Source organism: Elephas maximus, chromosome 24 (genome assembly GCF_024166365.1).
Source record: "Elephas maximus indicus isolate mEleMax1 chromosome 24, mEleMax1 primary haplotype, whole genome shotgun sequence".
NCBI lineage: Eukaryota > Metazoa > Chordata > Mammalia > Proboscidea > Elephantidae > Elephas > Elephas maximus.
Window position 1 is genome coordinate 21,927,154 of NC_064842.1, and position 14,292 is coordinate 21,941,445.

General features: G+C 39.8%; 1 protein-coding gene across 1 annotated transcript in view; it reads left to right on the forward strand.

Annotated features, from left to right (window-relative positions):
* The window catches only part of PLD5 (phospholipase D family member 5), a 420,765-nt gene that overhangs the window by 250,593 nt on the left and 155,880 nt on the right, over positions 1 to 14,292 (forward strand). Inside the window, exon 4 of the mRNA XM_049868546.1 lies at positions 12,490 to 12,601. Within this exon, the coding sequence (XP_049724503.1) occupies positions 12,490 to 12,601 (112 nt within the window). The remainder of the gene's footprint in view (positions 1 to 12,489; positions 12,602 to 14,292) is intronic.

Below are 14,292 nucleotides of genomic sequence, written 5' to 3' on the forward strand. Positions count from 1 at the left end.
TCCATTTAGTTTCTCAGTGATGATGTAAAGTGGTAGCAGCTTGTATATGAATACGCCAAAAATTCCTGGACGCTAGGGCCTGTGTCCTATTTATTCTTGTAGCTTTAGTGGCCAGCATGTGGCCAGGAGAGAAGGGACCACGATGATTGTTGCTTTGAAACAGTAGATGACTGTCCAGCCTTCTCATCTCCAGGCTAAATAATATCTCAGTAGAACTCCGGGCTCAGGGTCAGCATGAGAAATGCATAACCTTATGGAGACAGTGCCCCTTGTCTCAAAATAGCATCTTTTCCCTGCTTCACAAAACCAGCGCTCAGCAAATGCTTATAAATTAGCATTATTCCATTTGAAATGTGGCAACATAATGATTTTGAATGTGCCTTTACTGAACACTTATTGAAACCCGTTGAAAACCCAAACCCATTGCCATTGAGTCAATTCCACTTGTAGCAACCCTACAGGACACAGTAGAACTGCCGCATATGGTTTCGAAGGAGCATGTGGTAGATTCAAACTGCCGACTTTTTGGTTGGTAGCTGAGTTCTTAACCACTGCGCCACTGGGGTTCCAACTCAAGTAAACAATGCTCCCTACCCCAGTAAAGCTCAAAGTATAGTGAGGGAGACAGACAAGCCAGTTATTAAAATACGAGGTAGCAGCGTAGTATATGAGAGGAAGAGCCAGGGAATGGCCTTGTGATGGTTTGCCTCTGCTTGGTCTGCTCGGCAAAGCTCACTGGCTCTTGTGGATTCTAGCCCTGTCCCAGTCCTGTTCTTTCTGGATAAATATATACTACTTCTCCGCTCTTCTATTTTCCTGTTTGTTCCCTGATTGTGCTTTTGCCTACTTTCCAATATATTTTCAAGGGAAGTCATTACCCTAATATAAACTCATAAACACTGTTATTCACGGGAGTTTAACCTCTATGATTCCTTTTAAACTCAATTACATAGACATGAATAAATCATGAACCCAAAGATATTCTTCCCAGTTATTTAGACTAAATAATGACTTTATATTATTCGAAGTCCATGGTGGTATAGTTAACACACTCAGCTGCTAGCAGAAAGGTTGGAGGTTTGGGTCCACTCTGAGGTAACTCAGAAGAAAAGGCCTAAAGATCTGCTTCTAAAAAGTCAGCCATTGAAAACTCTACGTAGCAGTTTTACCCTGATACACATGGGATTAGCATGTGTCGGAGTTGACTCGACGGTAATTGGTTTATGATTCTTTAAGTTATCTTACCTTAGTTTTGTTCGCTTATATGCTTGTTTGTCTTCTCCCTACACTTTCATCTTTTCATTTCTCTATGGTCGTTTAGAGCCCTGGTGGGGCAGTGGTTAAGCACTCATCTGCTAACTGGAAAGTCAGCAGTTCAAACCCACCCTGTACTCCACAGGAGAAAAGATATGACGGTCTGCTTCCATAAAGATTCACAGCCTTGGAAACCCTATGGGACAGTTCTCCTCTGTCCTATAGGGTCACTGTGAGTTGGAATCAAGTTGATGGCCATGGATTTGGGTTTGATTTTGGTCCTGTGGTCGTTTATCCTCCTTAGTGCTTTCTTTTAAATAGAATAGATTTTTTTTTTTCCTCTTCTAATGGTAATAGTTGCTTAGTATAAGAAATTTGGAAAGTACAGAGAAATGGAAGAGAAATAAAATCATCTATATACCCATAAACATTTTTAACAATATTTATGGATAGTTTACGTATATATGCTAATACTGTATAAAACTTTTCTATAATAATTTTGAACTTAACGTTACAACATAAGCACCTTTTCATGTTATTAGAAACACTGGTAAACATTTCCTTTTGACTGCATAAATAAAATGTGGCAGATTTATTGTTGTCACTAGGTGCAATTGATTTGGTTCTGACTCATAGTGACCCCATGTACAACAGAACGAAACACTGTCTGGTCCTGCCCCATTCTCATTTATTTTATGAGCCCACCATTGCAGCTGCTGTGTCAATCCATCTCATCAAGGATCTTCCTCTTTTTTGATGACCCTCTACCCTACCAAGCATCACGTCTTTCTTCAGGGACTAGTTCCTCCTGATAACATGTCCAAAGTACACAAGATGAATTTACCAGAATTAAATTTATATAACTATACTATTATACATTTAAGCTATTTCAAACTTAATTCTTTTTTGGTATAAATGCTGTTGCAATAAATATCTTTGCACAAGACATTTTTCTCTTTTTGCTCATTCTCTCAAGAGCAATTCTCAGAAGTAGAATTAGAGGGTCCTCATGATTCCTTCCTGGGGGTACTGGATCTGAAGGAATTCTGCCTCCATCTCTGTGGGCCCCTTCTGCCCACTCCGATCAAGTGATCAAGTGTTGGAGTATTTGGCATGGCCTTTCTTGGTTCAGCTGTATCTGTCTCCTATGGTTGCCCAAAGAGTGAGGAAGGGCTCTGTGGTCCACACATTTCTAGACACTACAAAATGGCAGCACCGAGTTAGAGTTATCTGCTACCTCTTGCAGCCAGAGTGGGCACTTGAGCAACCCCAAAGCCACCTTCCAGCTACTGCAGGAATCCAGCCACTGAGGGCCCTGTTACAAATGTGCTGTTCCTGCTATTAATTCCCTGCTATTTCCAGGACCATTATTGCCATGATGAGTTTATTCATTTCTCTTCATCCGCCCCGACAAGGAAAGCTATGTTCATACCCACGGGGTGCATAATTGAGATAACCATCATTAAGCAAGGCCTTGATGATTAACTGTTCAGAATAATTAAATCCAGTAATGGGATGGAACCCATTTGTAATGAATGGACTGGCAGCCAGCATGGCTCCACAGCAGAGCCTCTCTGCTGCTGTCAGGTGGGTAATCTTTTGTTGCCAGTTGCCAGAAAGTGAGTATTCTCCACTAAGGACCTCAGGACATTCATACAAAGGAAACACCGTCACCCTCCTCTAGCTGCAGATGTTGTTGTTGTTGTTGTTAGTTCATGTCGACCCCATGCACGATGGGGTGAAATGCTGCCTGGTCCTACACCATCCCAATGATCAGGAAGAGACTGTTGTGATCCGGGGAGTTTTCACTGGCTGATTTTCAGAAGCAGATCACCAGACCTTTCTTCCTAGTCTATCTTAGCCTGGGAGCTCTGCTGAAGCTTGTTCAGCATCATTGCAATACACAAACCTCCACAGTGGCTGCACATGAGGTGCATTGGCAGGGAATCCAACCTGGTCCTCTTCATGGAAGGTGGCAATTGTAACACAGAGCCACCACCGCCTCGTCTTGCATCAGATGAGGAGCTCCATATTTCCACGAACGCGTCCCAAGTCTGCTGGGAACTCCGGCCACCATTCCCAATGCCACTATCTATGGTATTTTTGCTATGTAAGTTTTCTTTATTTTTATAATTCTATATCCCTGTATTATCTTTCATTGCTTCTACATATCTAGGCTTGTGTATTAGTTTCCTGTGGCTGTTGTAACAAATGATCACAGACTTGATGACTTGAAACAACGGAATTGTATTCTCTTACAGTCTGGAAGCCAGAAGTCCAAAATTAGTGGAAAGGAAGGTGTCAGCAGGGCCCTGCTCCCTCCAGAGGTTTGGGGGAAGTAGCATGCCTTGCCTCCTTCAGCTTCTGGTAGCTGCTGGCATTCCTCGGTTTGTTGCTATATCATTCCAGTCTTCAAGGTCATCATCTTCAAATCTCTCTCTACTCCATCTTCACATAACCTTCTCCTCCATGTCAAATCTCACTCTGCCTCTCTTTGACAAGGACACCACCTGTGATTGAGTCTAGGGCCCACCCAAATAATCCATGATCATCTCCCCATCACAAGATCCTTAACTTTATCACATCGGCAAAGTCCCTCTTTCCAAAGTAACACAAATTCCAGGGATTTGGATCTGATGTTTCTGGGGCCGGTATCCAGCCTAATACAGCTTGCTTAAGGTATCCCCCATGCCAAAGCTGTTCGTGTAACACCCCAGATTTCCTTCAATGTGTTAGTAGCTGTCTATTCTGACTTCAAGTTTATTTTTATGTGTGGTGTAATGTAAGGGTCCTCGGCTTGTGCCAGGTTAAACAATTTTATCTTTTTCAAACAGAATCAAAATATCATCTTTGTTATTGATTAAATTCTCATGCATACCATTTCTGGATTCTTTCTAAAGTTCCCTTGCCTCTCCCTATTCCGATGCCTCTACCTTATTAATATGATCACTGTGGCTTTATAATACATTCTTTTCTATAATACTGAAGATGTTTATGGTTCTAATTTTTTCTCTGACACCAGATATTGCTTCATTTCATGGTTTTGCTGAGGTGCTTCTCCATTCATAGCTTTCTAGAGAATACATCAGTTCACTTCTCTGTTCTCCTTAGATGGAAGGATAATCTAGGGATGAGCTTTTAAATTTCCAAGTAGTCAAGATTTCCCTTACAAGTTGCCTGTAAATGGTCTGCTTCTTGTTTTGTTAGGATACGAGCAGAGAATGAGCCTTGTAGAATATCTCATTTTATCTTTTATTCAGACTTTCTTAATGGAAGTTACAGGACAGAATTTTATAAATTTTCCACAGACAAAAATTGTTTTTTAAAATAATGTTTTCTTGTATTTTGGTGAAAGTTTACACAGCAAATTAGGTTCCCGTTATACATTTACTACACAAACTGTTCAGAGACATCGGCTATGTGTTTTCACCATGTGTTAACATTTTCATTATTTCCCTTTTGGTTGTTTCACTTCTAATCTGGTTTCCCTGTTCCTTTACCCTTTCATCTTTGCTTTAGAGTAATTGTTGACCATTTAGTGTCATACAGATGATTTTTTTAAAGGTATGCATTACTCACTGGTAATAGTCTTTATTTTATGAGCCCATCTGTTATTTAGCTGCAAGGTGACCTCAGAGGATAGTCTCAGTTCAAAGTTTATAGACAAAAATTGTTTTGAGAGGAGTTTGATATATAGGATTGGAAATATGTTTGAATGTATATATATAATCAAGTTCATTGGCGGTAGTATTTAATTTTTGTGTATCTTCATTTATTTGCTTTTCGATCTACCGAACTTTGAAAGATGTATTTTGAAAGTATTATATTGTGTGGTGATGTTTTAATTGCATTTCTATTAATTTTTGCTTTATATACTTAGTTGCTATGTTGATTGGTACATACAAGTTTATAAATGTCATAAAAAAGAAAACAACAACACTGCTGTCAAATCAATTCCAACTCATAGCAACCCTATAAAAAAAAAAAAATTATAGGACAGGGTAAAAATGCCCCATAGAGTTGCCAAGGAGATTCCTGGGGGATTCAAACTGATGACCTTTTGGTTAGCTGCCGTAGCTCTTAACCACTATGCCACCAGGGTTTCTGTAACTGTCATAGCACCATAAATTGCACCATTATGTAACGGTGGCCTTTTCCCCACCTAGTACTTTTAAGCCTTCTCCCCTCCTTATTCTAAATTTTACTGAGATTGTTTATACCCTTGGTTGTAGACCAGTATTTCTCAAACTTTTTTTCATTATCACCTTCCTAAGGAGGCTTTTTTTTTTAAATAATATTTAATTGTGTTTTTGGTGAATGTTTACACAGCAAATTAGGTTCCTATTTAACAATTTTAATACCACTTGTTCAATGACATTTGTTATATATATATGTATTTTTAATTTTTATTGTGCTTTAAGTAAAAGTTTACAAATCAAGTCAGTCTCTTCTACAAAAATTTATATACACCTTGCTATATATTCCTAGTTGCTCTTCCCCTAATGATACAGCACACTCCTTCTCTCCACCCTCTATTTCCATGTCCATTCAGCCAGCTTCTGTCCCCCTCTGCCTTCTCATCTCCCCTCCAGACAGGAGCTGCCCACATAGTCTCATGTGTCTACTTGAGCCAAGAAGCTCACTCCTCACCAGTATCATTTTCTATCTTATAGTCCAGTCTAATCCCTGTCTGAAGAGTTGGCTTTGAGAATGGTTCCAGTCTTGGACTAACAGAAGGTCTGGGGACCATGACCTCTGAGATCTCTCTAGTCTCAGTCAGACCATTAAGTCTGGTCTTTTTATGAGAATTTGAGGTCTGCATCCCACTGCTCTCCTTCTCCCTCAGGGGTTCTCTGTCGTGTTCCCTGTCAAGGCAGTCATCTGTTGTAGCCAGGTGCCTTCTAGTTCTTCTGGTCTCAGGCTGATGTAGTCTCTGATTTATGTGGCCCTTTCTGTCTCTTAGGCTCATAATTACTTTGTGTCTTTGGTGTTCTTCATTCTCCTTTGCTCCAGGTGGGTTGAGACTAATTGATGCATCTTAGATGGATGCTTGCTAGTGTTTAAGAGCCCAGACGGCACTCTCCAAAGTGGGTTACGGAATGTTTTCTTAATGGATGTTATTATGCAATTGACCTAGATGTCCCCTGAAGCCATGGTCCCCAAACCCCCGCCCCTGCTACTCTGGCCTTCAAAGTGTTCGTTTTATTCAGAAACTTCTCTGCTTTTGGTTTAGTCCAGTTATCCTGACCTCTTCTCTGTTGTGTGTTGTCTTTCCCTTCACCTATAATAGTTCTTGTCTATTATCTAATTAGTGAACACCACTCTCCCTCCCTCCCTTCCCACTTTCATAACATTCAAAGAATATTTTCTTCTTGGTTTAAACCATTTCCTGAGTTCTTATAATAGTGGTCTCATACAATATTTATCCTTTTGCGACTGCCTAATTTCACTCAGCATAATGCCTTCCAGATTCTTCCATGTTATGAAATATTTCACAGATTCGTTGTTCTTTATCGATGCGTAGTATTCCGTTGTGTAAATATACCATAATTTATTTATTTATTCATCCATTGATGGGCACCTTGGTTGCTTCCATCTTTTTGCTACTGTAAACAGTGCTGCCATGAACATGGGTGTGCATTTATCTGTTCGTGTAAAGGCTCTTATTTCTCTAGGATGTATTCCAAGGAGTGGGATTGCTGGACTGTATGGTAGTTATATTTCTAACTTTTTAAGGAACCGCCAAATTGATTTCTAAAGTGGTTATACCATTTTACATTCCCACCAGCAGTGTCTAAGTGTTCCAGTCTCTCCACAACCTCTCCAACATTTATTATTTTCTGTTTTTTGGATTAATGCCAGCCTTGTTGGAGTGAGAGGGAATCTCATTGTAGTTTTGATTTGCATTTCTGTAATGGCTAATGATCATGAACATTTCCTCATGTATCTGTTAGCTACCTGAATGATAAGGAGATTTTTTGACATATTTTTCCCTAATGTCTCTTCCATGAAATTTTAATACCACAAATATACTATATATGTACTGCATGTATATCTGTGCTTTATACATAAAAAGAGTAAGATTTTTTTTTTTTTTTTTGCCTGCCAACTGATTTTCACCCCCTTGGGGCAAGATTGTCCCCATTGAGAATGCACACACTAGATTCTCAGTAGACCTTCCCCTGTAACGTGCCTCTTCTCTTTCAAGAATCCTCATTTAACAATTGACGGAACACGTATACACGTCATATGCCTCAGTGCTTATTACTTGTTTCTTCTCCACTTCATCTTCCTTCATGCTGTTGAGTGTTAAATAGAGTCCTTCCTTGAATATTTTTCTCAATTGGGTTATGTAGATAGGTTATATGGTCTCTAAATCTGTATACCTCAGCAAATATCTCTTTCTTTTACCCTGACTAAAATCCCTGATCTCAGGCTTCAGACCTTTTCATAGTATGTAGAAACCATGTACTAGTGTGGTGTTGAGATGGAAAGTTCTATGCCAGTCTGATTCTTCTTTTGCCAGAATTTTCTAAGAATTCCTCTTTATCCTTGGTGTTTAGTAGTTTTTACAGCACGTGCCTAGGCGTGGCTTTCCTCAATCTTTAACTGCCCTTTCAGTTTGTAGATTTGCGTATTTCCTCGCCTTGGACACTTTTTCTTCTGTTATTTGAAAACTTATTCTATTTGCCTCTTTTTCTCTTCCCGCACACGTATTAGCTGCATGTTATGTCTCTTAGATTTCTCTCTCCTCTTGTTTTCCTCCCTGTATGTGCATGGATGTGTGTATGTACCCACATGTGTGTGGATACATGTCTGTGAGGGGGGCTTTGAGATATTTCTTCCATTTGGTCTTCAGGCCAGTGGCCATACTTTAATTGCTCCTCTAAGGTGTATAGTTCTCAAGTCACAGAGTATTATTCCCAGCTACACATGAACATCCTTAGCGCTCATATTGTGCCATAGCTCTAATCCTCTGTCTTCCTCAGTAGTCACTATCATGACATCCTCATTGTGTTCGAGCAGCTTTTTTCTTGTTGCTGGGTCCCCTTAAGGATGTTGTTATTTGACTTTATTGGATTGTTGGAGGCTTCTGCCTTTCCCACATGGACTGGAGGTGTAGCCAGTTACTATAAGACCATTTACTAGTTCACTGGGCAACGGGAGAACACCTCACCCCTTCCATACTTCACATTCCTAGCCATCTCAGCTCCTGCTTTGGAGAACAGGAAGAACTGGGACACTCATGTGGGGCTAATGATGTATCTACAGGTACCTGGACTCTCCCAGATCCTGACTCTACTGGTCATCAACTACCACTTGGCTTGGGAGAGTTGAGTAGATTGGAGCTGGGAATGGGAGGAAAGGCAGTCTTGGGGTAATTTCTTTCCAGAATTCTCCTTCTTTCTCCAGCTTTAATGTAACAGAATAGTCATGTGGAGAGAATGGCCCTAGCTCAAAAAGAGTGATACAGGTTCTAGGCTTGACATTACCTAGATAGCAGACTATGTGACCATTAGCACATCACTTAGCTTCTTTGGGCTTCAGGGTCCTCACTTATAAATTAGGAAATTGGTAGACTGTTGATCTCTAAGGTATCTTCCAGCTATGACATTCTCAGTTTGTATAAATCTCAGAATCCTCAGGCTTCTACAAGTAGACCAGTTGCCATTGAGTTGATTCCAACTCATGGCTACCTCATGTGTGTCAGGGTAGAATTGTGCTCCATAGGGTTTTCAATGCTGATTTTTTGGAAGTAGATTGCCAGGCTTTTCTTCCAAGGCACCTGTGGATGGGCTTGAACCTCCAACCTTTCAGCTAGTAGCTGAGCGTATTAACTGTTTGTACCACCCACGGAGTTCGAGGGCTCCACACCTACCTGTTAATTTCCTTCCTGGTATGATGAAGGAGTAAAATTCAGTGGTTTTCAAGTTGTGTTCTGTGGAGCCTTGAAGATTCTTTAACAGAGGTGGAGAGAGAGATTAGAAGGAGATGTTTAGCCTAATTTTCCATTTGAGCAAGGAATTCAACTCCTAAAACAAGTTTGAAAGCCACTAGCAAATTCTACATAATCCCTATAATTAATTTTATCGAGCATTACTTTCTTTGGGTTCCTCTTTCATAGTTTTACTTTTTTCCTTCACGTTGTAACTCAGCATTTCATTCTCCTTACCATTTGTTTTGGGTCAACAGACACAGGCATCGCACATAGCCCCCACTCTCCTAAGACTGAAGGGAAGTCCTGAGTTAAGCAGCTTCTTCAAGGTCACTAAGGGACAGAGCTGCATCTCTATTCTTGGTGTACAGGATCCTCCCCAAGACCACACTGTCTGTCATAAGGATTTTGCAGACATCATGCAAAATTGGTGTAAAGTAGGCCAGCATGCCTGAGCCAGTATCTTCAAGGTGATTTATTTAAGTTTACAATGTTGGCTAATGTTCTTCACCAGAAAGGACAAGTTTTTAAGTTACCGATGTTTTAAAAGCCAAAGGGCTTCTGTTATTTCTGTATTAAAAAATGATGAGTAACTTTAACTCAGATGCATTAGGCCTCAAGGCATATCGCTGCATAGAGTAGTGTTTCCTGTCTTTGTAGGTTATTACGTTTTGAAAGTCTTAAAAAGTGGGTAGACAGGGAGGTAAGACCTGAAACGGGAGATTTGACAGAAGTTCCACCTCAAGCCCAAGTGGAAGTTCATTACAGTAAGCACTATAATTACAAATTTTAAGATTCCTTGGTGTAAATAATCAGCACATACTAAACGTAAGCCTTATTCAATGACAGTCTGCTAGTATCTGCAGATTTTGGAGTTTCTCTTTTCATTTGTGTTTGAATGTTCTGACTCTCTTTGTTTTAAGTCTCATAAAAATGACAGTGGGAATCAATTTAAAGCACAGAGGTCTCTTACATTTCACTTGTGCTAAATATATTGTATTAACTTAGAGCAAAACTAAGTGTATTTGTTTAAAAATACTGGCCCACTAATAACAGGGTCTCATAGAACGCACAAACACTTAGAACCTTTGTCTGTGTGAAAGGGAAAAATACAAATGATAGTGACTAAATGTGCAATGGCCATGAGTCTGGGCTCTAGAAATGTGGGCTGTGCGGACACCATTCTGCCTTCAAGGGTATGTGACAGGCATAAAATTCACTCCTTGGAAGAAGCTGACAGAGAAGCTGATGCTGGCATCACTCTGTCTGCTGAAGAGCCACAAAGCTCCACAGTGTGAGCTCTCTTCACATCAGGTATCTGAGACCTCCACAGCTGAACTCTCCCTCTGCATAGTCAATTTGAAATTCATAGAGACCTCAAAATCAGCAAATCAGTTTTTCCCCTTTCCTCTTCTTCTATCTTTCTCCCTTCTCCTCCTCCAACCCCGTTTTTTTAAAAAAGGAGTTCTAATTGTTTACCTTTACAACTTCCTGATGTACTCACATGACATTCAGCATAGGGATACTTGGTTCATGATGACACTGCCTCCAAGCCTTGGGGTGCAGTGTAATTCAGTTGCTTTTGAAGGACACCAAAAGGTCAGCAGTTCAAATCCACCAGCTGCTCCTTGGAAACCCTATGGGGCAGTTCTATTCTATCCTATAGAGTCACTGTGAGTTGGAATTGACTTGATAGCAATAGGTTTGGTTTTCTGGGGTTTTCTTTTGGATAACTTTTATTAGTACACTCTGTTAATGTCAAAGGAAACCTTGATGCATGACATGGGTCGCAATTCCTACTCCATTTACCAGTACAGAGGGGTCATGGAATTTAGCTGTACCAGGCAAGCTACAGGTTAGAGCTCCTCTCTGCTATTAACTTTAAAAAGGCCAGTTGCTGTGTAGTTGATTCTGACTCATGAGGAGCTTATGTATGTCAGAGTAAAATTGTGCTCAATGGCTACAATGTTTTGGAAGTAGATTGCCAGGCCTTTCTTCTGAAGTCCCTCTAGGTAAACTTGAACCTCCAACCTTTGGTTAAGCACCTAAGCATATTAACTGTTTGCACCACCGAGGGACTCAGCTGTTGGGCTTAGCAAGGACATATCAGCTCCCTCCTCCTTAACACACAGGAAAGAGACTCCAAAGCTTTAGGATATTGATTCATTATCTTCTCTCTTTTCTAAGGTTAAATTGCATGAATCATTGCTCTGCAGCTACATTTCTTCCATTCTTTCTTCCCAAACACTGATCCTGTTCTATATCATTATTATTAATAGTTCATTCCTAGCCAAGTAAGATAAGACTTTGCCATGTGGGGATATCATTAAAGCCAAAGACTTTCTTATCTGCCTGGTCCCTGAAGGTATTTGCATTTGTAGCCAAATTGCAAGAAGCTTAAAAATCAGTAAAAGAAGATCAGTTTCCTTTCATGATAAGAAGAGGAAGTCTATGCAATATCTACTCAAAACTCCAAAGGGGGAAAAAAGACGCAATTCATTTACCTGGGATAATGTAATGATTATGACCTTCTTTTTTTTTTATTATTATGTGGAGTCTCCCTGAGCTCAAAATTTACTATTAAAATTGACCTAGTTGTGAAAATCCGATAAGGAAAACCTTTCAGTTTTTACTTTGTTTTTGCTAAGAATTATACACTGCTGAAGGGAATATTAGTTGAATTCAATAAAACAAGTTTTAAACAAGAGGGTAAGTTTATGCAAATCACTGATCAAAAATCACGATTTACCCCCACAATAACAAATACTTAAAGAATACTTACTCATAATTAAGTCCTTTAACCCTCACAAAAACCTTCTGAAGTAAATACTGATTTTATCTGCAATTTACAAAGGAAGAAACTGGAGATTAGTGAGATTAAGGAATGCAGTTTGTAAATTGAAAAACCAGCTGGAATCCAGGTCTCTCTGGGCCAAAAGGCAACTGTTTAATATTCTCTGCTACCTCTTTATATGTAAATAACTTCAGAATTCATGAGAAATTTAAACAAAAGGTGATTTGCATTGTAGCCTTGGAATTACTGTTGTAATACTTGTTGAATTACAGAGCAATTCTGAGAGAAAAGATGTTATGTACTGTGTTTGTGCTGTTACCCTATTTATAGAAATTCTTTTGAAAGAATTTCATAAATCGTCTGTGTCTACCAATTGTTCAAAGGCTTACCTTTTAAAATTTGAATGAATACATTTAATTTTTAATGCCTTTAATTATTTCTACCTATTGAAAATGGTAAACATTTAGGTTTCCTGACTTTCTTTGTCTCTGAATATTTTTTCCAGGGTCAGCGCCTTTTTGAAAAGTTGCTTGAACTGACTTCTCAAGATATTGAAATCAAGCTAGTGAGCGATGTAACAGCTGATTCAAAGGTATTAGAAGCCTTGAAATTAAAGGGTAAGGCCAAGGTTGATATGTTACTTTACCACTGGATATTCTATCAAGATACCTTTAATTTCACTTAAAGTAATATATAATTTCTTTATAATCAAAACATTTCACTTGGTACGCTTCTTATTTCTCCTTTGAAAAACAGCCCGATTAAAACTTTTAAATGAGGGGATTCATTAACAAGTTCAACTGGGATTTTTAAAATAGTGTTGTTGCATATTAAACCAAAAAAACCCAAACCTATTGCCATCGAGTCCAAACATGGGGACCATAAGACAGAGAACTGCCCCCATAGGATTTCCAAGGAGCAGCTGGTAGATTTGAACTGCTGATCTTTTGGTTAGCAGCCTGACCTCTTAGCCATTGTCCCACCAGGGCTCCTGTTACATGTTTTAAAAGAAAAAAAACCTGTTGCTGTCAAGTCCATTTAGACTCATAGTGACCCTTTAGGACAGAGTAGAACTGCCCCATTAGGGTTCCCAAGGAGTGGCTGGTGGATTCGAACTGCTGACCTTTTGGTGAGCAGCCTGACCTCTTAACCACTGGACCACCAGGGCTCCTGTTGCGTATTAGTTTATGCAAAATATTCTACTGGCCATTAGATGATCACTGACTTAAAGGAAGAATCTTTCCCTCTCTGAACACTTCAGTGACGTCGTTAGAGAAAATAACCACTTCTCACCAAACAAACGTTGGATTTCTGTTTTTCTCTTGCACATCAAATGAAAATCCTCCTCTTGCAACATAATTTTTTTAAATAATATAGTCAGGTCTAGGAATCTGTGAGGCACTGCTTGATTCCCAGCCTCTAAGACAATTCCACAGGAGGGCATCTTTTATAAGGCCAGCTTGCTCTTCCTCTCACAACATCCTGAAGACTGAGAATAAATGTGAGATAACGTTCTTCATTTTGCTGTAACTGCCACTAAATGAGCTCTCACTGCTGAATAGCTTTTATCTATTTGTAAAGATTTTTTTTTATTATACGTTAGATGAAGGTTTACAGAACAGATTCGTTTCTCATTAAACAGGACACATATTGTTTTATGACATTGATTAACAACCCCATGTCAACACGCTCCTTTCTCAACCTTGGGTTCCCTATTACCAGCTTTCCTGTCCTCTCCTGCCTTCTAGTCCTTGCCCCAGGGCTGGCATGCCCCTTTAGTCTCATTTTGTTTTATGGGTCTGTTCAATCTTTGGCTGGAGGGTGAACCTCAGGAATGACTTCATACTGAGCTGAAAAGGTGTCGGGGGGCCATACTGTCAGGGTTTCTCCAGTCTCTGTCAGGCCAGCAAGTCTGGTCTTTCATTTTGAGTTACAATTTTGCTCTACATTTTTTTCTAGCTCTGTCTAGGACTATCTATTGGGATCCCTGTCAGAGCAGTCGGTGGTGGTAGCCGGGCACCATCTAGTTGTACTGGACTCAGTCTGGTGGACACCGTGGTAGATGTGGTCCATTGGTTCTTTGGACTAATCTTACCCTTGTATCTTTAGTTTTCTTCATTCTTCCTTGCTCTTGAAAGGATGAGACCAGTGGAGTTTCCTATATGGCCACTGACAGGGTTTTAAAACCCCAGACGCTACTCACCAAAGTAGAATGTAGGACATTTTCTTTATAAACCCTGTTATGCCAATTGAGCTAGATGTTCCCCAAGACCATGGTCCCCACAGCCCTCAGACCAGCAATTTGGTC